The 25,177-nt window shown below is 42.9% G+C and overlaps 1 protein-coding gene across 16 annotated transcripts in view; it reads left to right on the plus strand.

Annotated features, from left to right (window-relative positions):
- The first annotated feature begins 529 nt into the window (after positions 1-529).
- Positions 530-25,177, plus strand: part of kirrel3b (kirre like nephrin family adhesion molecule 3b) — a 119,580-nt gene continuing 94,932 nt past the window's right edge. For 3 of the 16 annotated variants that reach the window (XM_057049600.1, XM_057049603.1, XM_057049599.1), the window contains exons 1-2: positions 532-829; positions 959-1,028. In XM_057049600.1, coding sequence (XP_056905580.1) covers positions 986-1,028 — 43 coding nt within the window. In that variant the 5' untranslated portion in view covers positions 532-829; positions 959-985. Of the gene's footprint in view, positions 830-958; positions 1,029-25,177 lie in introns of all 16 variants that reach the window. The other 13 variants (XM_057049591.1, XM_057049602.1, XM_057049592.1 and 10 more) reach the window with 9 other exon arrangements.

Here is a 25,177-nt window from a genome sequence, read left to right on the forward strand (position 1 = left end):
AATAAATTAAAGAAAAATAATAATTTAACATGAATATCTAATAAAATGCCAAATGTAGTCTTTGTTGGTGTCAATTAAATCTTTTTTCGCAGGTGGGCTCTCAAAGTGCTGTTAGTACAGCAACACTCTCCTTCCTTCTTAATATTCAGGAAATTATCCAGCCAGGACATTTGACGGCACATGTAGGCATTTTATGATACATCACACCTTTCCTGAGTGAGAGCCATCAGTCTAGCCCAGCAGCATGAGCGCCATGGCTTTAGATTTTTATGCTAATGTGGTCTTTAGCCTTTCTTTGGGAAGCTGCCTTCCTAAATTCTGTGCCACAGAATCCAGCAAAATAACAGGGTCTAAACCTGGGAGGAGGGGTGGATTCACACTTTTTGTCTGTTATTTGTCGGCCGAGTTGCTCCCATTCTCATTCTAATTGGGCTGCAACCTCTGTGGCTGTTTCCCAGAGTGAGGACCCCCAGTCAGCCAGACACAGGGAGAGGGAGACTCAGACAGAGGAAGGAAAGAGAAAGAGAGAGAGAGAGGGTGAGGGAGGACTCTGGCTGTGGAGCTCTATTCCCTCACTATGTCAGTGATAGAGCACGAGTGAGAGAGAGGGAGAGAGAGAGAGGAGTAGGAGGGGGCAAGTGAGGAGATTCAGAATGGATGGGCGCTGAGAAGCCGTGCGAGCGACAGAGGAAGTGTGAGTGCCTCAGAGTGGAGAAGCAGAAAGACAGAAAGTGATCGAGAGCATCTCCCAAAACCGAGCACTGACCACTCAGAAGAGTGACGGGCAGACAGAGAAGGAGGCTGAAGACAGACTCCCATCCTTCCACGGGTAAAAGGAGACAGCACTCAGGGACCGGAGCATCCGTCCCCTGCAGCAGCACAGAGGAGCACTGTCTCATCTCGTGCATGTTTGTGCCTGCCAACTTCTATTTCACACTCGCCCACTGTTTTCCTGTAGGTTTCAGCCTCTCCATCTACCCCAGTCATGATCCCTTGGGTCCTCCTGCTCCTGTGCATCTCCGGCCACGGTAAGTTTTCCACATCAAGTTCATCACGTCTTGCGCGCTTGTTGTTGTTGCTGTGGGAGTTTTTGGCTGATGTCCCTGAGTTGCTCTGTCTGTCGGTGCCGTGTTTGTGTTGTTTCACATGAGGATTTTTGCTGTTTGACAAAAGGAAAAGTGGGAAATAGCCCAGTTTCAGACAGAGGCTTGAGATGCTTGCAGCCTGTACTTTCTTCCCATCAGTAATTTCTCGTAAGCGGTCAGAGAAGTTCCTTTTTTACTATGTGGGTTTTGTATTCCTGTCACACATGCACGTCGGCACAGAAACAAAGCCGTCCAACCTCAGTCCCGTTCAGTCAAGCGTTCGGGCGCATTGTTTTGAAGTGACAACCCTCTGAGTAGATCTACGGGGGTCCGGTCACATGGCAAAAGTTAACGGCATTGCATAGACCGCGATTGCAGCCCCTCAGACACTGCCTGCCGATTTTCTTATTACCAGACGGTGTGTTTGTGAACAGAACGGGGACGGAGCGCTTGTTTCTCCAGCTTGCCACCAGGTGGTTGTCTTTGGTAAACAAAGCGGTGAGAAAAGGAGCGCAAACCTCCAACTCCAAAAGTGGAGACCTGCCAGCTTTTAGCTTCACGCTACTTCAGCACTTTCCATTCCCGGGGTCGGGGGGTCAACATAAAAAGTTTGACCCCGTCACATTAAAACCCTCCCTCAGGAGGGGCGGCAGGGAAGGGGGGGGGACTGAATTAATGTGTGTGTGTGTAACCTTAGTTCCCACGGGGAGTTGTAGCCTTTTGTTAAACAAGGGTTAAATTAGTTCGTCCCACTCTTAGCTGTTGTACTATTTCTTGCTTTGTTCATACCCCGAAATCACCAACTCAAGTATTTGTATTCGCTGCTGCTAATGGAAGAGCAACTTAATAATAGACAAGGAGATGGGATTCACCTTCGCGTGTTGATGGATACTCCTCATCATCCAGTGATTAAAGTCACTACAGTAATAATTAACACAAGCATGAACAGTGAAACATTTCTGACAGCAGAAGAGAAAAATGAAGCTTTAAAAAGCAGCGCCGCAACCGTCCCTGATGTTGTTCTGTTCTGCCGCCGTCTTTCTGTCCTTTATCGGCGGTTGTGGTTCCATATTTACTCGCAGCTCATTTCTCTTCACTCCCCCAAAGTGGGTTTCCATTCCTTTATATAGACGCGTTAATGTGATTTCTTTCTGAAATTTGCCGAAGTGGTCCGATCAAAATGTGCCTTTTTAAGTTGGTCTCAACATGTTTGATGTGAGCATCATCGGAGCTCTGGAAACCAGGAGGATCTTAGGCATTTCTCTCTAAAATGAGGCCTGATTGCAGTGCGTTTTAGCAAAGTTGGTTATTACCATAATATAAAGTACTGCTTTCCCCGCCAGGTAAACAGAGGCTAACAACCCACCGTCTCTATGCTCGCCTCTGGGGAAGGAAAAGGAAAGAGGAGAAAGCGCTTCTCTCTCCCTGCTCTCCTACAAATTACAGTTCTGTTTATGTGCAGCGCCACTGTCAGAATAAAGCTCTCAAACACTCGTTTTTATGAACAAGTATTTTTTAAATTAAAGACAATGATGGTCAGCCAGTGAGCTGGACTGATGGGATGAAAGCTGCATTGAGAGGCTCTCAGCAGCCGCATTGATGGGGTTTTTTTTTTACTCAAAAGAGGTCATTAGTCCAGACTTTTGATACGTCTCTTTCTGGTGCACGGCGGCCACCTTTTCTATCACTGTCACCTCCCCTGCCAGTGACAGATGACACAGCAGCAGCCAGGAAGAACTGAGGGAACACATTCACCCCAGGCCAAGCTCATCTAGGACCATGTCCACTGACATCACCCCCCATCCCCACCCCTGTTTAATCTCTGCACCCTCTCTCGCATTCTTCACATGCTTTCCTGATTTTTCTACTCACCTCACAGTGTCTCATCGCTTCGTCTCTGATGAAACATCTATCTTTCTCTCTGTCACTCATTCTCCGCATTCGCTGCACATGAAAGAAAAGCCACTAGACAATAAACGCGCATCCTCTCTCTTAACTCTGTCTGCTCCGCTTTTGCAGAGGAGTTAAATATTTGCTGATTTCCGTTCTAAATGACTCGACAATCGTCTTATAAAAGCCTTTCATTATCTCCCACTGCCCACGATTTGTCTCGCGTCAGAACTCCGGATCTCAGCTTTCAACCAGCCTAAGCTGGTTCTTAGTCCTGGAAAACATGTCGACACAGCCCCCATCTCATTTACTGCTGTCTATTAACTGCTGTTTGACAACTCCAAATCCACTTTTTCATGGACGCAGCATTTGATACATATTTCTCCACCACAGTATAATTAAATGTCTATCCAATCTCTCCTATCATGCATGCGTGTGGTTTTCATATTTGGGTGAAGTATTCTCGCACAGAAACAGCCCGATTATTCCACTACACAGCGCTGCTCAAACAGAAATACAAATCTGAGACGTGTGGGAACTCTTTTGCCAGGAATTAATGTTTCTTAGACGCCTCAGAGGGCATTTCCAATCTACTTGAGCACACAAGACTGTTGTGCTTTTACACACAATAAGATACATACAGAGATCTGGAGCTGATGGGTCCAGAAAATAATATTAACAATAAAAGAGAACTCTTATATGCTCCCGTCCGATGCTTTTTTGTTTGGAGCTTATTTAAAATGAAGATCTTCTAGAATAATTGTGTAAATGTAGCTCCTTTCTGTCGCCATCTACATTTTATGTTATTCTTTGATATACCTGAAGAGAATCTCGTCCTTGTCCTGTCTGTTTGACTTATCTGGTCACCATACGTGACAGCCGGTGTGGGCAACGGCACCCCTGTCTGGATAATGCCCACACAAACAGGGTAAGTGATGGACGCTGACATAAATTCATGCGAGCATCCCACAGCATACAGTTTGTCTTGTTTGTGTCCCATGCCTCATCAAGGCTAACCAGCTTAAGTCACCTCAGCTGCTTTGACCTCTGCTCATTTCGGTGCCATGATAGACTAAATCCACTGTAATCCCAGTGAGCTGGGTGCCCGCTTGGATATTAATGGGAATAAGCAAACATATTAATAAATAAGGAATAATCCAAGTGGTCACTGTTACCACTGGGAAACCCCAAAATTTTAAACACATTCAATATAAATTGTATTGGCGTAAAAATTACTCTTTTAATGCTCTCTCTGTATCTCTCTCTTATATATATATATAGCAGCAAAGCATGAATCTAGAATCCATCCAGTGAAGTTTGGATTAAGGCTCATTTGAGATCTGTCAGGATTCAGGTCAGCCGTGGAGGGCAGCGTGATTGCTTTAGAGGGTTCTTGGAAAACACAATGATCTGATTTCTTTCATGCAGCTAGTCAACAAATTCAAGCTGTTTGCTGTTGGGCTTCATTATCCATCTTGAAGACTCTTTTCCCAGCCCCAACAGTTTTCTTTAGCACCAACCAATCAGGCCTGAAAGTCCCTCTTCCCTTCCCCCTCATTCTCCCACTCTGAGACTTTACTGCTGGATCTCATTCCTCGGGGATGAATTTATCCAGATTGGTGCACTCAGCAAAAGGGCATTATCCCAGATTACATGTCTGTTGGGCGGCAGTGTTAAGTAATTCAACCAGATGCTGTTGTGATCACGAGGTCACCTGCGAGGACATCCCTGTCCTCTGCTCTCCCTTCATTCACTTATTTTATGTAACATTTCCATTCATAACAAGCATTTTGCTCTCAATGCCGGTAAAGATGTAAAGATTGAACATTGAGAGATGAGAATACTGTTAAAAGTTGGGAAGTGCTCGGAAGCTCTTACTAACCCCTGTGAGGATTTTATTTGGTGACAGATTATGGGATGGATTAATGTGTCTAAATTGCAGTTTAATGCACAGGGGACAACATGCTATGTTTTTAGCACTCACTCAAGATCAGACAGATTCTCAGGGTCGCCAGGGTTGGATCAACCTCATCTGAGCTAAAGTAATAACAGAAAAAAGACAGTGTTTTAAGCCTGCTGTCTTTGCTCTGATAATCCCATCTCTCCACCTCTCAGAGGATGTGATACATACATACATATATATATTTTTTTCTTTTAAACTGGGATCTGTTTTTGCTTTTAGAACACAGGCAGGTGAAAACCAATTGTTCCTTTCTTGTCAAAAATGTTGCCTTTCAAACGGGAACGACATTTTTGTTCACCGTTTTGTCTCACGTTCAGCCTCCGCCTGTCTTCTGCCTTTTAGTCCAATGGGTTGTCAGGAAAAAAAACACACAAAAAAACAGCAGGTTTTATTTCTTTGTATCTTTAGAGCAGCTGTATCAAACGCCTTTGTTTCCTGAAATAATGATAAAATACTGTTGTCAATGCGGTAGTGACACCACTGAGCCTGAGGAAACATCTGCGCCAGAAAAAGGTGAAGAAATGTTCACCATTACCATAATGCAAATACAGATGCTTTATTCTTAAACTGTGTCCTGCTCATATGTAAATGATGTTACACCCAGTACTGCACATTGAGTGGAATGAACATTCATGCAGATTAAAAACAACTGAAAAGTGATATGAAGGTACGCAATGTGCCGGGTTTTCTTAATTGGCCCATGAAAACCCTTCGCTTAGGAATGTCTGATTCAGCATGAAACTGTGTCTCACACATTTTTGCGACTGTGCTCAGTGTATGTGTGCCGTGAGTTAAAGTGGAAATAAAGTCAATCTGGTGCAAGCATCAGTACCGTTCTGCACCCCGCGTCGCGTACCCACTATTGCTGGAAACATCTGTGCGTAAACAGTCCAACCGCTGCAAGCCTGTGCCTGTTAAGAGAGTCTGGAAGATGCATGTGGTGTCTCAGCAAAGATGGCATTTGAGAAATTAGGTTACTGATCTGATAAGGACTTCCCAGTGTTTGTCTGCAAGTTTCTAGGACAGCTCAATATACACTTTTGTGACTGCATCCTCTCTTCCTCGGTGCATTTTCTGGCCATCTCGTTTCCTAACTCTCACAGCTCTTGATACATAAGGGAAAACCTCCCTGTGCTCTGTGTTTGTGCGCATTCATGTGTATGTTTGTGTGTGTGTGTGTGTGTTTGTGATTGCAACTATGGTCTTCCGATTAGAGTGGTGAGATTTGAACGGCAATATAAATGCAAATCAGTCTTTTAACTTGTACAAGCTGAATGCAGTTAGGGTTAAGCTTCTCACCTGTGGGTGAATGTGGATGTGTTGCGTCTGAAGGTCCCGCTGTGTTGTAGATGGCAGGGACCTTGTTTTCTCTTTCCCGGGCCAAACACGGGGCTGCAGGACCTGCTCAGATCTAACACATTTACACTGAGCGCAACACTTCAATTGCTCAGCTTATTTATACCTGGTGGTGGGTAGAAATTGATTCATTATGTCCATCATAATAAATAAATAATGCTGTTACATGAAGCCACACACAATTCAAAGATTTAAAAAAAAATCTGATTAATTAGCATTTTTCAACAGTGCACGCTCTACTGTGCTGCCACACAACCAATAAGAAAAAGAATGTTTATTTGCGAACCGCAACCATCAGTTTTGAGAATTCCTCCTGAGAAAATGATTTGTTAATTTGTCCTGCCGCTGAAGCCATGGTTCTATAGCTCAGTGGCATCTCTTGCAAACAGTGATGGCAGACGCAAGTGAGAGACATGGCTTTGGAGAGGCCGTTTGATCCAGCAGCAAAAGCACAATATATTTTATTCAGCAGAGCATCAGACAATCACAACCCACACTTGGTAGTAATCCAAAGGAGAACTTTTTTAAAAATGCGGCAAGAGGGAACGTGAGGTCCCGGGAACCAAAAACAACTCAAGTTGTCACTTTCCCTCAACACAAAACACCAATGATGGGCATGTTTCATTTATTTCTTAATTACTTTTCACCGTATACCAGATGAGAGCGCGAGCCACCTGCTTGCCCCAGTAAAACAATTCAGCATTGGAAAACAAAGGTCTCTTCACCACCGCACTATCCCAACATGAACAGAGGAGCCAGAAACCACTCTCCATAGAAAGCAACCCTTTTCCCAGACAAACACTCTTTCAGTACTCTTTCATTCTGGCTGGATGCCAGTTTGGTTTTTGTTGAGGAAAATCCACGGTCGTACAATGGGAGGAAGTGGAAGTGTCTGGACTCTCTTTATCTATGTCAGTGGGAAAAGCCGGCGGCGTTTGACACCTGCCTCTATCGGTGCCATCGCAATTATCGAGAGGCACCTTCACACACCGACACACACACACACACACACATCCTCTGTTACAGCAGCTACAAGCAGTATGCTAGAGAACCAATGAGAAACATCTGGACTAAGCTAAACCTCTGTGGCTTTGTTCTAAAGCCTTATATAAAAGTTTTGTTTGGATCAGCAAATATAAGAAATCTTAGATGGAAAATGATTACTATCTGTTGCTTTTGGTGCAACTGTGATTGAATCTGCCCACAGTAATAAAGGATCTATTTTTATAAGCAATAAAACTGTCACTGTCTGTGTATTATCTTTAGTCCCAGCTTTATTAGCCCGATACCTCAGTGATGTAAACACAGATTCAAAGGCAGTTAATTGTTTTTTATCACAGCACTATAATGTCATTTTTACAGTCTGGGGAACTGGTGAACTATTGTCACTATCTCACTGCTTTTTTTTTTATCAAGTGTAATTTCATATTGTAGACCATAGCACAAGGCACCGACAAAATGCTAATGCTCATTGGGCAGTTTAAATTGCTATCCTTTCAAATCTGTTGGCAGGTGCTTCAATCTGGCATGAGACTAGAAGGAATCTACGGCAGTCATCTCTTGGTCTCCGGGGAACATTATTGCAAGTCACAATAGAGACTTGAAATGATTTCAGGTTTCCACTTAACATTGGCCACTGCCTAATGACAAATGGCCAAAGAAATGCTTCACAATACCGGTAGGGGTGTAACCCCGCCCCCCCCCTTCCCCCCCTTCCACCCACCTCAATCCTCATCTAACCTTTGACCCCAACTCAATGAAATCAAAATACCACAGTGCAGCGTCCATTTGAAACATCTCAAAGACAAACAGTTGAGAGGAAATCAAAAAGCCTCAGGGTGAACCAAGGGCAAGGCCATCTATTACTTCTTGCACACTGAAGAGTGCAAGGCCATAGAAAATGCCAGAGGTGCACAGTGATGAACAGAGCTCACATCAGAGATTGGATTAGAGGTGCTGGAGAGAAAACCCTAAAAGCCATGTGCAGTTTATTGAAGCCTTATCTAAGTGATAATGTTACTAGAAAAGGTCTGTGTGATGACAGATGAGCTGGGGACTTTGGCTTGTAAGGAACTACCGTCAGAGTAGATGGGTATGGGGGGGGGGGGGGGGGGCGGGGTTGGTCGGCGATGTTCAGGTCATCTTCTCTAAAGTGCAAGAAGCAAGAGCAGAGAATGCAAGATTGGGAGGCAATTCTGGTTCCCGTCCAACGTCATCACAGGTGGGTGTGGAGAGCGTCAGCTGCCAGGATCATAACAATTCCTGTTCAATGTCATCGCTGCTGCTATTTTTTTTGGCGGGGGGGGGCTCACATGTAGCAGCATTGTCCTGGAGGGCCACGGTCAGTATGAGCACACCACACATTTACATAGAAAGAAGACCCAGAAAGAGTGATAGTATGCAAACAGAGGGAAAAGGGGCATTTAATAAAACAGGACCTGGGTAGCAGTCCCTTTTCTTTTTTTCCCACAGCGAGGAGAGGATTTTTGAAAGCCACTGAAGACGGTAATGACAACAATGCCTCCAAAGGTAAACAAATATATCTCGCATTTGAGGAAGGGATTGAGAGACGGTGAAAAGCAAAGCAACCCACTTTAAATGAACACATAGCTGGTTTCTTGCAGCCTTAATCCTTAATGCCAGAGTATTTGTTGTCTGAGGAGACTCTCAGCGCTCACGTGCAAACAAGCATCAAATATGATTATTGTTTGCTTTCATTATATGTTAATTTTATTACTGGCATTGTACGGCCCTCTGACTGTAAACAGATATGAATAGCTGTGAATGGTCACAATGCTTTGCGAAGGAAATGAAGGATTTACATTATTATAATTGTTGTTGTTGTGATCTTGACTTTTACTTTCTGTTTTGTACATCCTTGGTTGTGGAAAGCTGAAAGACTTTGTAATGTAGGAGATGAATTGGAATGCCCCAGTCCCTTCCCCCTCGCCCCCAGTTCATGGCCTTGAATTTCCTTCTGTTATCTCAGCAATAATGAACAAACCCAGCCTCTTTTAAAATATAGGGATACTAGCTTCCAAATTGATCTCGGATCTTCCGAAGTCCAAAGAGACTGCTCCAGATGGTTGTGCTCCAGAAATGGATAGTTAATGGCTGAGGTTCTGTCAGTTCTTATCGGCAGACATTGTGAAACTGCTTCATGCCTTAATTGCTTTTATCTTTGTTACCTTTGAGATAGAAGAAAATTGCTAATTATTGAGTATAGTCTTGATGCACTGACCCTAATTCATATTATTTTTTAAAAAAGAAGAAAGAGATTCCTCAGAGATTCCTCGTAAAGAAATGAAAGGCTGCTTTTTTGATAAATCTTTATGTTGTTCGGACACCGGGACATTTTCAACTGGACAAATACAGATATGTCCCCTCTGTGGAATTAACAAAAGGACAAGCCTTAAAAGCATCTGCTGTGGGTCTGAGGGTCGGAATTGTTGCCTGCAAAGCAGACATATAGCTCCCCCCCCCCCCCCCCCCCCCCCCCCCCAGTTCAATTTCTTTTGATCATCACCTCCATATTGGACATGAAATGGGGAAAAAAAAACACGACTTTGCAATACAAGTGACATTCAGAGTTGTGTGAGTCTTTGAAAGCTGCCAAACAAGCGTCTTTCATCTCCAAAGCCAGCCGATACAGCGGGAGAACAGGAACAGAATGAGAGGACGAAACTCTATCCACAGATTGGAAATGGAAAAAGTGAAGATTGCGCGGTGGCTTTGTGATTTCTTCTCTCTCTCTCTCTCTTTTTAAAATGAAAGACGTGTATTTGATAAAATATTAATAGTCAGGCAAACACCTAGCAGGGGTGCTTTTTGAACGGGGTGAAGGAGTGAAATGATCCATTTAGCAGGTCAAGCAGATCGTTCCTAGTCATGATGACACGGCGGATGTCAATGACAAGACGTCCTGCATGAACGGCCATCAACAGGTAATTCGGAATTCATTTCTGAAACATACTAATTCAATCAGAGACATTGTTTCCAGGCAGCGTAGGAGTGTCTTTCATGCTTTGATGACTCTGCTCATCATGTTGTTTCGAACTGTTGTTCCTGGCCGCTCTTGCCTCTCAGCCAGTGTTGCTCCAGTGAATACACACTTGCAACGTCCAGATGAAACCGCGCATGTGTTGAGCATTGGAAACTGTAATATCACTGTATCTGGGCTTTTTAAGTGACCAAAGATGGAACTGTTCCATCATTCTCAGACTGGTTAGGTAACGAATGTGTGTGTGTGTGTTTGAAATGACAACATCAAAATTAGGAGGAAAACAAGACAAAAAATGAAAGCCAGGATGATCAAGCTAATGAATGAATTAGCGATGGCTGTTGTGTCGTAGGTCATAACTGATGAATAAACCAGGTTCGGATTCCAGAATCTTTTATTCTTGAATTAATGAAGGAAAGGGGAGCAGAACTTTCTCCCACTGAGACTTGAACCAGATCTCAACCCAGAGCTCCCCAGAGGTGAGGGCTGGCATCTCGCTGACATCTGGTCCTGGGGCTTTGCCACCGGGGGGTCGGTGTCTCCAACATAATTGCAATGTTCCTTCATTGCTGTTAAAAAAAAAGAAAAAAAGAGGTGTGTGTGTGTCGGGGGGCAGCTATGTGCAGGAGAAAAATCCGGTATTTGCACGTCCCATCACTTAAGCTTTAAGCTGACAGCAGACTGCTTTACAAAAACAAAGCCTAATGCTAATAAAGTAAGAATAGTCAGCCAGGAAACAGAAGGAAAAAGGAACTCAATTTGTTAAAAGTCAGTGGATGAAAGAGCATCAGGCTTGCGTAACACATGCATTAAATGGACAAACTGCCACTGAAAACATTCTGTGTCTCGTCAATGCTTCTTTTAAAAATAGGGAATAATGAGAGAGAGGTTCCCTGTGCAGGCCCAACATGTCCTTTATCTGACTCTTGGCCTCTCTTTCTTGTCCTCATCGCTTGTGCCTTTTGCCTTCTCAAGGAAAAAAAAATGCCTAGCAGAATGTTCTGCTCTGCAGGACCACTGGTTCCATCAATACAGTCAAGCCAGAGGAGCCTACGTCCTCAAAAAGAGTAACCGTGTGGACGGTAAGGACAAAAGATGGGAGGAAGGTGAAATGATATATCAGGGGAAATGTTTGTCAGGTGCAATCTGCATGAAAGCTGTCTGTACCCTGAAGAGCAGATGAGTCACAGCGTCCCAACAGGACAGAAAGGAGTCCAAACTTGGTCAGTACTCAAATGTGGAACTGAGCTTTATTGAAAACCACAAAAAAATCTTATGTACGTGACTAGGAGGAGGACCTTGACTGTTATTCGCCTGATTCAGAGTGTGACTTTGGTCCTCAAGACACAAAAAGATCTTTCTCCAACTGATGTTCCATCACAAACAGCTGGCATAATCTTCTAGAGTAGCCTTGAAATATCAAATACTTCTTTCTGGCAGGGATAGAACAGAACCGAACAGACCAGAATGAGAGAAAGTGCTGTCCAACTTTATTGTTTTTGATAGTTAGAACATTTAAAGAATCTTAAAACAGTTTCACTTCAGTGAAATCTCCATTTATCTTTCCTCTGGCAAAGAGTCAATGTCACTGAGATTTTTCATTTTCTATTCTTTTCTCTTTACTGTCGATTTTCTATTTATTATACTGTCGCTGATTTCAGAAGGACTAAGCCTCCGATTTGCCAGCATATAATATCTTTTCAGAATAGGGGATCCATTTCAATTTGTTCCTAACTTACCATTTGGACTTTAGATATAATTCTGATCTCTGCAGTGTGCCGGTGTAAGCTGCCATGGATGTGTTGTGCCACCGAATTTAACTTAAATCTGCAGGACGATCCTTTCGCATGGACCAAAGTCTTTGATTTTTTTCCCCTCCTAACCGGAGAGGGCTAAAATAAATTGGACATGAGCCAAGGTTAGGTGGCACGGTGGAAGTCGAATCCTATTGCTTTTATAACAAGCTCTGGAAAACAATTCAAGAGGTCAGACGCCAGGAGACTCTGATGAAAACTAATTGAGAATGTCACTCAGCAACAATAAACCAATGAGCGGGAGTGCTCCCACTTTATACATGGGAGCCTTTTTCAGAACCCACTTTCAAAATTAATAGTGTGCGTGTCTGTGTGCGTGTGTTCGCAATCCATGGGAGAGTAGTGTGAAGCTCGATCCTTGTGCTTGGGGGAAACTGGGCGTCCTCCTTTTCATCTTGTGTATTTATGTCTTCCCATATTATGGTGTTTGCATGCTCCTGCGTGTACCTGTGAGTGCATGCACGCTTCTCCCGTGCACTTAGCCTTTGTGTGGACGCTCGAGTGCGAGGAAACTGCGGAGCGCTGTCCAACAGAGAGCGCTGCTTTTCGAAAGGATGCCAGAATGAGTTTGTCACACAAAGCGTAAACTTGAGGAGAAAGGGGACTGTGGAGAGAGAGACTTTCCCTAGGCGGCCACAGTCTGTCAGACTGATTAAGTCACACGGCTGGAGTGAGAGTTGGGAAACTGAACCGGAGTGTGCTGAGGGAACGTGCTACGACAGCAAAGAAACAAAGAAATTGCAACATGTAAGTATTAACGACTCCTCTACCGCACGCGTGCCAACATGTACCTGACCCTAGAGACCGCGGGCTGGGACTCTGCACACCAGTGTCCATCCCATCATCCCAACTCCCAGTGCCCCTGGCGACAGAAAGCAGGTCAGGGGCATCTTAAAGTTCACCAAATGCAACATGACAGGACAACTCTAACATATGCCTGTTTGACAGTGGAGCAAATAGATGACTGATGGCAGCACACTGTGTCCGGAGGGGAAGTCAGGAAACACGGCACAAGGAGTCATCCCTGTCTCTTATATCCCTCACCTCTCTTCTGTCGATGGGCAGACAACGCGGTATTTAACTTGAGAAGGTATAGGGACCATCTTTGCTCTGACAAAATAGCTGATTATTATAGTGTTTTATGGGATTTGCAGATGATGTGCTGTAGTTTGATCCCTGAAACGTCCAGCGTGAACAAAAGCAGCTGATTTAACCCCCTGCGCGGTGTTGAGTGACGCATCACAACGGGAAAGTGGAGCCCGCAGTGATGAGGTTCCATTAAATTATCCAACATTATTCCCTGGACCATAAATTGCATTGTAAATTAAATTCCAACAACATTCCTGCTGTAGGAAGAAGCGGCGTTTATAAATTAGGAGGCGTCAGATAAAGGATTCATCACCGTAGTCCTCTCGCGACTGCAACAGCTGAGGCGCTTCACGTGGTTGTTTCATATGCCCCGACTGCTGCGGAGCGACAGCAATAAAGTCTGTGAGTGTGAACAACCGTACAACCACGTTATGGCCTCACGACGAAAATGACTATGAATTCCTGCAATGAAACGTGTTGAGGTGGAAAACCTCACGCTCTGTATTTCCGTAACCGTAACTACCATACATGATAATTAGTTTGCCAAATTTAAGCAAAACCACTACAGCATAATTTATTCGACGTGAACATGTGTGACAGCAACTTTATTGTGGAATAAAGTGGAGCCGCTGGTTTAACTATGCACCGTAGTTCTCTAAAAAAGTGAGCATCACTTCTGCTAATGTCACGGTGAAAAGCAGGTACTTTGTTCACAGGCTGAAACTGTAAAAACAGGCTGCCAGCTCAACTTTGCCTTCCCACGACTGACCACCCCCACACTGAAATTAACATCAGTGCTCTCATCCACTGGCTTTACAATCCCCCTGCTCTGCCAAAGAACAATCTCTAGCACTTCTAGCCTCTAATGCTAATTGTAGTATTTAAAAAGGGAGAAGAGCTTCCAGAATGAAAAGACTGTTAACAATCATTTGCAACTGCAACGGCAGTAAGCTAGCACCTCCGCAGTGCACCGTTCCCCATCTTGATCTAAATTTTACTATTTCTACATCTTGATGCAAATTCAAAGCTATGCTTAATTTCATGAATGAATGAAAATGTCAGAACAAAACAGCACAGTTAATTGTTACAAAAGCTCCCATCAAATAGGCAGCAAAGTACCTTTGTGAGAAAATCTGGCTTTTGTCTGTGTTCAGAGCCCAAAAGATGAGACTAAACAACACTTTGGTCTGTGCAGAGATTTTAATTTGTAAGACAAGAACCACTGCTGCTTCTTTCAAAGGGCATAAATGATGGCTATGAGAACACTGTAACCCTGTATTATTGTTGTCGTTGTTTTTGTTGTTGTGGAGCTGTCTTCAGCCAGCAACACCAGCACAGTCAAGAAACTGCTGATTGTACATTTGAATTGCTTTAGAGCCCAGCATACATTCCACTCCATTAGAATGAGGAATAAAGATTTGATGAAATTGTTCCTTTTCCCGTGCTGTACACAACATCAATTTAAATCCTCCGCAATTTTTTAGGATCAGTGTGGGAGGCCAGTCTTACCCCCAGGCCATCCACTGACACCTAATTGGTGGCTTCTGTCTGAGCTGCATCAGCAAGATGGACATGTAGACCTATCCTCCCTGACTCGGACCAGCCCCAGCGCTGTGCGTGGGTCAAGGTCTGGCCGAGTGACACCAGCTGGGTCCCTCTGCCACTTGTAATACATATTCAGCAAGCATCTTACATCAGAAGACAGCATGTGAGGAGGGGGTCAGACACTTCCAGACGATGGTAGTGTCCAGACAAATGCCCCTGTTTTCTATCGTGACCTTGACCATAATTACAAATCAGGTTTTCGTTAGCAGCCTAATTGCTCTAATTAGACAATGGGTTTCATTTTATATGTTAAAATGTAGTCTTTTTGATGTAAAGAGGCTATTGAACACCATTCTGACTTAAATAAAGCTTTATTATGTCCCCAAGAAGGATAAAAAAAACTATTAAATGTATTAAATATTATAGGCAATTTATATAAAAGAATTTCTATTTTCTTACATGATGATATTTCTCTCCACATTGTCAATTCCACATCTTTAAGGATTTAAGTTATTCACAACAAGCCGCTTTTAGAATGATGGGAAAATAAACCTCAGCGGATCAAGAAAATCAAAGTCATAAATGAGAGCGGCTTAATTCCCTGATGAACCTCTTACTTCTAAAACATCTTCTTCATTATTTGCACCTTGTCAAAACTTGACGAGCATTATATCCAATTTCTGCTCCGAGTGCCATGCAGCCAGTAAAAGCCATTTGCATACCCACCAGGCCAGACACAGAGACAGCACGTCTTTAAGCGTTGCTTTTTTTTTTGGTCCTTTCTCCTTGCAGAGCTCTCTGAACAAGCTGCAAAATTGAATTTTCCCACTCCTTTGTGTTTATGTGAACTAGCCAAGCACTACATTGTCACAGTGCTCAATTAGCTCCCAAGGCAGAAGCCAAAATGTTTTCCAACAGCAATATATTCTTCACCGGCCAAGCGCTCATTAGCATAACCCTTCTGCTCCTATATGGTGAGTTAAAGTGCCTTCCTGTGGTTGAGATTAAAACTGGCAAAAAACACTTTAAAATCAGTGTCCCTCCACAACACATCAAAACACACTTAGGGGTAGAGTTCAGTGAAGAGAAATGTTATAACCTCGGCTTCAAGTGGCTCATTAGCATTAGCAGCTACTTTCTCTGGTGCATTCTGTCAGTGTTTCTTTTGTCATCATGCCATTTAATAGTGGCTTTACACTTTATGCTTGATTTCCAAAACAGGACCTGAAAATAAAATAAATGCAAAAAGGAGAATTCTGAATGGGTATGTGATGATAAACGGGCCCTTTAATGCTGTGTGCAATCATGAATGCACTGACATTGAAACAGTTGACTGGAGCAATAGAAATAATCTGCACTGACAAGTAGCTCAGCAGTTGACAAAGTGACACTGATGTCACAGCCAGGCAAACTTTCTCTTTGCATTCACCGCCTTTAAAAAAGAAAAAGAAGGATAAAGCGATCAGATGCTCTAAACGTGTCAGGGCATTTGGACATTTGCTTTTGGATGAAGGAACAGTTGACCTTCCTGATCCTCCCTGACCTTCCTGAGCCATCACCTGGTGTGTACAAGGCTACCTGCTATCTAAAGTGAAATCACTTGGTACTTTTTCTGGCGATTGCAAGAATAAATGTTAGGTAGGCTTCTCACACGCAAAAACAAAATGTGTGTTTGTGTGTGTACATGTGTGTTTATATGAGTGAGTAAATCTCTTTCAGAATGAGCCCCTCTGTCAGCCGCAGAGCAGCGTTAACCTTGCCGGGGCTCTTAACGGAGCACTCAGATTAGTGCGTCCTCTATAAGGCAAAGACAACACAAGGATTAACCTTGTTTTAAATGTTTGAAGAAGATTGGTTGACACTCTTGTGACCTAGGCTTTGTCCAAAGACTAATACTCGATAGATACTGGCTGTTAATGGACTTCACAGTGCCAAGAAACACCGTGACAGCACACACTTGTAATTGAGATTTATATTTTTCGCCTTCCAACATTTGCCTTTGCATCAAATGACTTTGTCTTTGGCGAGTCGTTCTGGCTCCTGTCCCCTGTGTCTTTTTACTCAGACAGAAAGAACAAACTAATTTGGGGATTTGCCACAATCCAACCTTTCTCACTTCAGAGAAAGTTAGTGCAGCCAGATGTCAACAGTTGCCTTTGTCATTGTCTCTTTTTCCGTCACGCTTGGATCCACGTCGTTGGTTCATCCCGCGACCTGACCTCTGAACGACTCGAGACATTAGAGGGTCACGTCTTGCCATCGCCGGAGTTGATTTTGGCCGCCAGGACATTTGCAGGGACATTTTTCGGGCAGGTTTCCAACCTTTTCTTGAACTTAACCTTTGATATTCCTTCACTCCAACTCAAACCTTTATGGTGAATGTATATGCTGACCTCGGTCATGGTCACGTATGTACAGTAGCTGCTAGTAATCCCTTCAATAACTCATGCTAATCACACACAGCGACCTCCGCCGTCTGAATCCACAGTTTCAAATTCTTCTGACAGTCTTCTTCCGCTGGTCTGTTGGTGGGTAAATGTGTTCTTCTCCTTTATTTTAAAGTGAATTATTAATCTGTGAGCTCCTGATTAATAATTAATACCTAATTGTGCATTTCTAATCAATGGAGGTCAGCAGGTTCTTTAGAAAAACGTCTGGAGCATATCGGTTGCAACAGATTGTGAATAACATTCTAAAATTAGAAGCATTTGTCATGGAGCAATTTGCAGATATTATTGCTATTCCCAGTCGGGATGTGTAGGTCCACACATACCTGCTTCCCTCAGCTGACATCACTGTCCATCACAGCCATGGAAATGCCATCTTAATAACGCTTTAATGTCCAATATCACAAATCTAGCCTATTATAAATAGATTTAATATAAAATGTTCCTCATTGTGGTTCTAGAATATGATGATTTGACCAAAGACGTTGACCTTCGAACCTGACAAACAGAGCAGGAGGTGTTTTTAATAACTGCCATTAGACCATTCCCTGGGATTGAGCCAGTTGGAGTCTGCCTGTGATGAGCTGCACTTCCTGAGAAAATGAAACAGGATGATGGAGATCAGTGACAAGACCAACTGGATAATCATGCCCAAATCACAGCAATCTGCTCTCAATCTCACCACCATCTACACGCACTACTGTCAATCCTTCCCCAGAAAATCCCTAAATCCCAACAATCTGCAGCACTCAGTTTAGAAACTCTGCTAATCCAGGCAGCAAGCTCCCATTACTGGACAGGAGAGTGCCAGATCCCCTCGACCCTCTAGAAACCATATTTGGACTGTTGTGTCCTATTTCTGTACTTGTTGACGCTGATCCAGAGCTCTGCCTTCTCTGAAATCACACCGGAGGAAACTTTCTTTTTCTTCAAAGTGGTCAAATATCTCCTCAGAAGTGCAGCCAAACAGCAGCCTGACATCTAGAGTGGGTGTGGAGCAAGTATTCATTTATCCAACAACAGCTATAACATCAATATCAGCTCTGCAGGAATGTAACTCTAAATGAGAAGGCTTACTGATTTGAGGAGATGCCTTGGCAGGAGCCCTGATGTGGGTGGAATATCTAAATAAAAAGATGGGCATTTTTAGAAGAACATATATTTTGGAAAACCAGTTTGTTTTTTTTTTGGAAGACACGGAAAAAAGATCCATCTATATATTCATATACTGTGCCTTTTCAAACCAAAGGTGCTGCTATTGTTGCTAAAGGGCATTTTCAGGGCACAAATTAACAATTGCCTGACTGTTGAGTGTGATTGGATGATTAATCTTGGTAAATGAAATGAACCTTGACTTTACTGAATGACTCTGCTCAATCGTCGCCTGGAATACAACAGTGTGGTGAGATGCCAGCGAGCAAAGAATTTATTTTGAGCGTTATTATTGTTGCAGCACTGTTGGCAAACAGTCGTCACATAACCTCTTTACATGATCTTGATCTTAGTTTATTTGAAAGGGGGCAATAAGATTTCATAAAAGACATGATTACACATGGTTAAAAACAGCTGGAATCTGCTAAAAGGCTAGTTTTCAAAGCTAGCGAGGTTTTGTTACAAAGTCTACAATGAAGTTCCAGTTAGGGAAGATTGATTTCTTCCTCTGATCCAAATACACCTTCTAAACTGCCCCTAAATGAGGTCTTGCTACAGGATGCCAAAGTAGCATATGACACTATATATGAGGTAATTGTAGCTGTATTATCGTACCTCAAAAAAGAAGCATTACTCAACAGAAAATTGATTAAATCCTTGTTTTAAAATGTCATTTTTATTGCTAATGATAGAAATGCTAATGTCTCAGGAGACATGGGTGATGACATTTGACCTGACTTGATGAGCTCAATATCTCCTTAAATTCGCAATGGTAAAAAGCTGCGGAGAGTCTGAATAAGTGCTTGTTCTTTATGCTTTGTAACTTGTGCTTGAGTGCCTTGAGTGGAATCACAGATGAAACACATTTTTGTCCTTGATAAACATCATTTGCGGCAGCCTCATTGAGGCCGGCTTATATATTCCGCCTTTTGAAGCAATGGAATCTCAAGGAAATGGCAATTGCCCCTGGTTTCATTTACAGCAAAAGTAGTAACCAAAGATCATTGAATTTAAGTAGGATTAGAGTGCAAAACGCTGTTTACTCAAGTCCTCAAGAGCCAATTCAAGCCTAGCTGGCTTCAAGGCTTTTCTTTTGACTTGACGGTATTTGACGTCAAGTAATTCTCAAAATTATACAGATTTCTACATTTAAATTTGCTTGACATCTGCGTTGCTCATTATTTATTTATTTTTGTTTAATTGCAAAATTGGAGCAAAAAGGATATAAAATAGACCATCTTTCAATTATTAGTGATTCTCCTAAGGAGTGCAGTAAATATACACGATATTAAACTATAAATCATAAATGTACAAATGATAATTTGCTACTGGGAAACCTCTACCGCTGCTCACAGAAAGAAATGCAGAGTTGACGAAATTTTCCAGGTATTCTCCACTAAAACTCTGCAATCGTGCACTGAGACAGGACTCCTTCGCAACTCTTTGAGCCTTTGTCTTGTCAACTGGCAGCCTGTTACTTCATTTGAAATCTAAAACGCTGCCATTTAATGTCACTCTCCTCCTTTTGGATTCAGCCAGCTCTGTCATGTTGGCTTCATAGCAGCGAGTTCAGTGGTGCTAAACTGACTTGACAACCGGAGTTATGTGCAGTCTTTTGTCAGTTTGTCCCGGCATGTTAGCTCTGCATTTGATCATTCACTGCGCCTTTTGTTAGCCAGAAATCATCACCAACAGCTGACGTTCGATATGTAAACACGCGGCTGCGCCCTGCAGCTCCAGCGAATTAGCATCTAAAACACAGTTCTGCTTGTACACTATTGTGTCATTCAACGTTTGCCCTTAAATGTGCGATTAAATAACAAGCTGGTGCAAAAGGCAGATTTTATTTATGCAAGACGAGAGCAAAGTTTGCTATCTTCATTAATTTTAGATATCATGATTAAATCTTGGCCTTGCTCTAATCATTTGTCATGTGATTTGAGTGACAATACAGAACCAAATGATGCACTTTGAGACTATGCCGTGTTGCCATGGCAATAATTGGAGGAGGGATGACTAATGTGCTATACTAAACCAGCTTTGTATATACAGAGATCAGACCTTTATTCACAACTGAGCCTCTCCATTTAGCAGGAGCTGCATTATTTGGGCACTCCATTTAGCAGGAGCTGCATTATTTGGGTGCTCCCGGGGGTGGGGGGGTGGGGGGGGATACAGCGTTATACTTGAACATTACTCTCCCCGTTCCTGTGAGGGAAACTTTCTCGGAATGACGTTAAGTACCGTCTTAGTCAAGGTCCTGTGCTCCATCTTCTATCACCACCTGTCCCCGGTACTTTTGAAGGTTCTTGAGAGGACCTTCTGAGGCTGTTTTGGCACAGCAGTGCTGTTGTCAGTTTAGGAGTGAGAGACCGCATTGCCTTTGATTGATCTTGCAGCAGTCACAGTTTATGGTAAAAGAGCCAGGCCTTTCTTTTAAGCACCATACGTTATCATGCATCTTATTAATTCTGCTACACGCAGAAGGTAATTAATTCATTTTCCCTCTGAAGCAGAGCTGCTCTATTGACAAGCAGTGGGTTTCAGAGTGTCCCTGAAATTAGATGTCCTGCTCTCTGCAGAGTGGGCACTTCCACCTTCTGATTATTAATTATGATTAGTTACAATTCAATTACACAAGGTCACTGAATAAGTCTTTGGCACAAACAGTTCTGGTTATTGGGTGGAAACATGATCCCAGCACTTCCTGTTTCCTTTTCAAAATCCCTTCAGGAGCCACTTTGTTAGAAGGTCTCCATCTCTCTCTCCTTTCTCCACCAACCTGAGAGTGGACTCAGCAGGAGTGGACACTGCATTACCTCCCCATTGGTTGTTTACAAAAGCCCAAGTGATAAGAGAAATGACTCTGTAAATAACCAGGGCAGCCAGCGCTGTAAACAACCTCTGTGTGTGGACTCATCCGCTAAAAAGCTCTCTGTTACCTGCCTGATTGTCCTCACCATACTGGTCTGATGATCAGACCCTGTGTCCTGGACCCCAGTTTATTTGGCACAGTGTATTATTGGTCAATAAAATGGCTAATAAATGATACCATCATCAAGGTCATGCTGAAGGACAGCTCGTATAAAGTGATATATACGAGCATCGGTGTGTCCCACCAGCGTTACCAGGGGTGACCACTGAATGTTACCATTAAGGCCAAATCTGCCAGCTTTGATTCAATAAAGTGTTTACTGAGGCAGACAGATCTTGCTTGGATATCACTGATTACACGCTGAAAAAGCTCATGAATCTTGCATTGACCAATGAGATGAGGTCGTTTAAATGCATGGTGAGACGAACTAAACGTCCCTATAGAAAATGATTTTCACAGTGTGTGTGATGCATAATGCACTTTTTACCACTTATGCATGTTATTGCGTCTCTAATTTGACACGGCCCTGACGGCGGATTTCTAGGGCTGCTTTTCCTCCTTTAGCCCGACAGAATACTTGTATTATCTCTGTGGTAATTGCGTTAATCATTGGTCTGGTATTGCAATCATTAAGATTTGATAAACATAACCAGCTTTGTATGTATGAGTTGTGTTCATTTTAGATTCCACCAACTCTGCTTCTCTCGTATTTAACAAAGTCTCCGCTAATGGTGACCTAAATTAAAGCTCACCCTTTCTCCTCGCTGCAGCGATTAATCTGCACTCAGCATGAAATTAAGAATTGATTGTAGCGAGATGATTGTGCTTTGCTAACTTGATTCAGTGACATGCACATTCAACAGTGTCATGCTAGGCCACCCTAGGGTGTGCTGCCTAAATCTGATTTGTCTGAATTGCCTACCTCCGTCGTTCTGGAGATGGATTTGAATATAATTCATGTGCACAGTGGGGGTTGGGGGGGTGTAGAATGTTGCCACTGTGGTCAACTAGCAAAGCTGTGAAGGCGTTTCTCAACAGAGGAAGTGCATTTGTGCCTCATGAGAAGGATGGAGGACACTGTAAGCTCACTTGTGAAACGCCACCTTGTTCTTCTTTATAGTCTGCAAATCACTTACCAAATGAAGAAACATGTTTTTGTAATAAAGCCACTTTAAAATAATTAGAAAACCTCCAGTCCTTGCAGTCATTAGAAGATGTGTGTAGTTGATCTACATGCTAATGCCTAAACTGGATTTCACTTAAAGCCATTTTCATATCTTGGCATTAATCCTACATGTGAGGTCCACAATCTCCAGATGAATTTTTCTTTTTTTCACCTCTCTCCTTCATTTGTCCCAATTTTCCTTTCCTAACTAGTGCCTCTTCCATTCCTTTCCTAATTACCATCTTTCACTTATCAGAAGAACATCTGTCCGAGGGATGATAATGATCCACTTCTCGTCTTTAATAAGCACAGCAGATACATGCTGTCACGCCGAAGACTGTTGATAGGTGCTATGGTGGAACGTGGGGGAATCGTTTTTTTTCGGGTTTCATGTCAGCTGGGGTTCACAGAAAGCATTTTGTTGCCAGAAAAGTTGTGTTCATGTTGATGTTGTTTTTAACATCCTGATCCATTGCTTTGCTCCACACTCTTTCATAGCAAAGAGTCACATCTAGTGAGAATATCACTCCTCAAAGCACTCAAAGTTGGCTCCAGGTATGCTAACTTTGCACACTCCTCACTCCCACATGCTGTCAACCAATATCCAGCACAAATCAAAGAAATAAAGGCTTTGGCTCTTCAAGCCTAAGAGGGATTCGATCCGCAATTTTTTTGTTTTTGTTGTTTTGTTTTTCCATTTTGTACTTTATTTTTCCTTCCTGGAAGGTGAATGGAGGGTGAGGAGGGGGGTGTCAGGGAGAATCCCACATGATTCACAGATAATCAATCGCAGCAACTTGGCGCTTGCTTCATTTGATGCCTTCTCGTCGACCTCACCCTGGTCTGCCAAAGCCTGCTCTGTAGGCCTGCTCTCTGCAGGCTTTTTTGTCCATTGTGGGTAGTGGTCTGGCCATCCACTAGCTCTCCTGAAAGGTCCCCCCTTATGCACTGACCTGATATTTGTCAGCTTAGAGGCTGTGAGGGGGCTCTGTCTATCATTTAGCATGACAGCAGCCCGTACTTATTTGCCATTCTATTTTGAGCGTGATTGACAGGCTGGCAGCCCTGACATTCTTGCAGCCATTGTGGAGCCTGCTATTATGCATACATTAACATTCTGATAAACACATGGTTGGCCATTGAGGAAATAATTGCATGCCATCAGTCCACTGTCAGGGAAGAGTGCGCTTTGGTGTGTTTGCATGCATGCTCACAGTTTTAGCCTGTAAATATGATCTCTGTGCCTGTTGTTCCTCCCCACTCAGTAGTGAGTTGAGCAGCATCACCTCTCATCTGGCAAGTACTGAAGCCCCCACAAAAGAGCTGTCCTGGGTGGCAAACATATTTCCCAGCAAGATGCGAGATTTTAACTAGACATAAAACTCGCTCCCTCGAGTCTGATATGCTTTACCAGAGCAACATGGACGAAGCAGGCACTCTGGTTTACAACATTCTGCTCTATAGCTGGACCAGTTTGGTTTAACAGAAGGAAAACTTTGATTTAAGCTCTTTGTGTGATTTATCAGCAAATGATAACAGAGTCTTAGTATAAATCCAAGAGGATAAATCAATTCAACATCAAGGCATGCTTTTCTTGATATATTCCCACTGTTGTCTGATCAATTTGACACACAGGCAGCTCATTTAGAGCTATAATAGAATAATGTACAGTCCAATAGTTGAATGAAATTATGACTAAACAATTATGACTGTTTACACATCACACACTTATTGTCATTATATGAAATGGAACCTGTCATTATTTACGCCATATTTTAACTCAAGACTTATTTAATCATATTTCTTTCAGAATAAAACTGATTGTTAATGTTTTCATTTATTTTTTCCCTAATTTTTACATCTGCAGATGATTTGTAGTCCCCAATCACCAATGCCAGTGATATTTAAAGCAAGATTAAACCCTTCAGAACACAATATAATCTCTTCATTGTCATTGCACATGTGTACACTGCTGGTTTAACCTTCATGTGCCTGATCACTATTCCAAAATAGTTGTTAAATCATTTTTAATATTCAAAAGAAAAACATTTAAGCAATCCATCCATCCAGCTTCTCCCGGTTTTCCGTTGTCATGGGTGATGGAGACAATTCCAGCTGCCTCTGGGTGAGTGGAGGGGTTCACTCTGGACACAGACAATATTCTTAAAATCCTCTGAATACCCATAAGGACTGACCCTAACATGACCCTGACCCTAACCCTAGTCCTGTAGTGGCTTTAAGTGATGGATCATTGATCTAATAATTGCTGTCATGAAGCGGAGCACTATCTTATCTCTAACACAGATAATGTGCAGTGGCACCATTGTCACACCAGGACATTTCAAAAGTGACAGCCACATCCCAGCTGACACTTGACTCACAATGTTACCTTGCCCCAGCACAAAGGGCCTTCTGTGCTAATTAAAGTTTGGCAAGCACCATATTGACTAACTTCCCAGAGGCAGTTGGTCTCTACCTTGCAAATCGGATTCTCTTCACAGCACAATGACACGCAATATCAATCAAACAAGCCGCATCTCCTGACACCTCTGATCTGATTGATGGGGCCTGGTAGTGAAAGATCATCAGCGAGTGTCACTGGGTTGTCCTGCCTTATCTGCAGAGCTCTGACATTGACTTCTGTGAGTGAGAATACACGCAATCCCTTTCATTGCCAGACTGAGAAAAGTTGAGCGTAAGCGGTGAGACTAATATTAGGCGACGAGGTTCCTATAAGCACCAGCATACCGACACCTCCAATGCACCTTATAACTTGATCTGCAGCCCTGACACTTT

The sequence above is a fragment of the Takifugu flavidus genome, chromosome 12 (genome assembly GCF_003711565.1).
Source record: "Takifugu flavidus isolate HTHZ2018 chromosome 12, ASM371156v2, whole genome shotgun sequence".
Classification (NCBI taxonomy): Eukaryota; Metazoa; Chordata; class Actinopteri; order Tetraodontiformes; family Tetraodontidae; genus Takifugu; species Takifugu flavidus.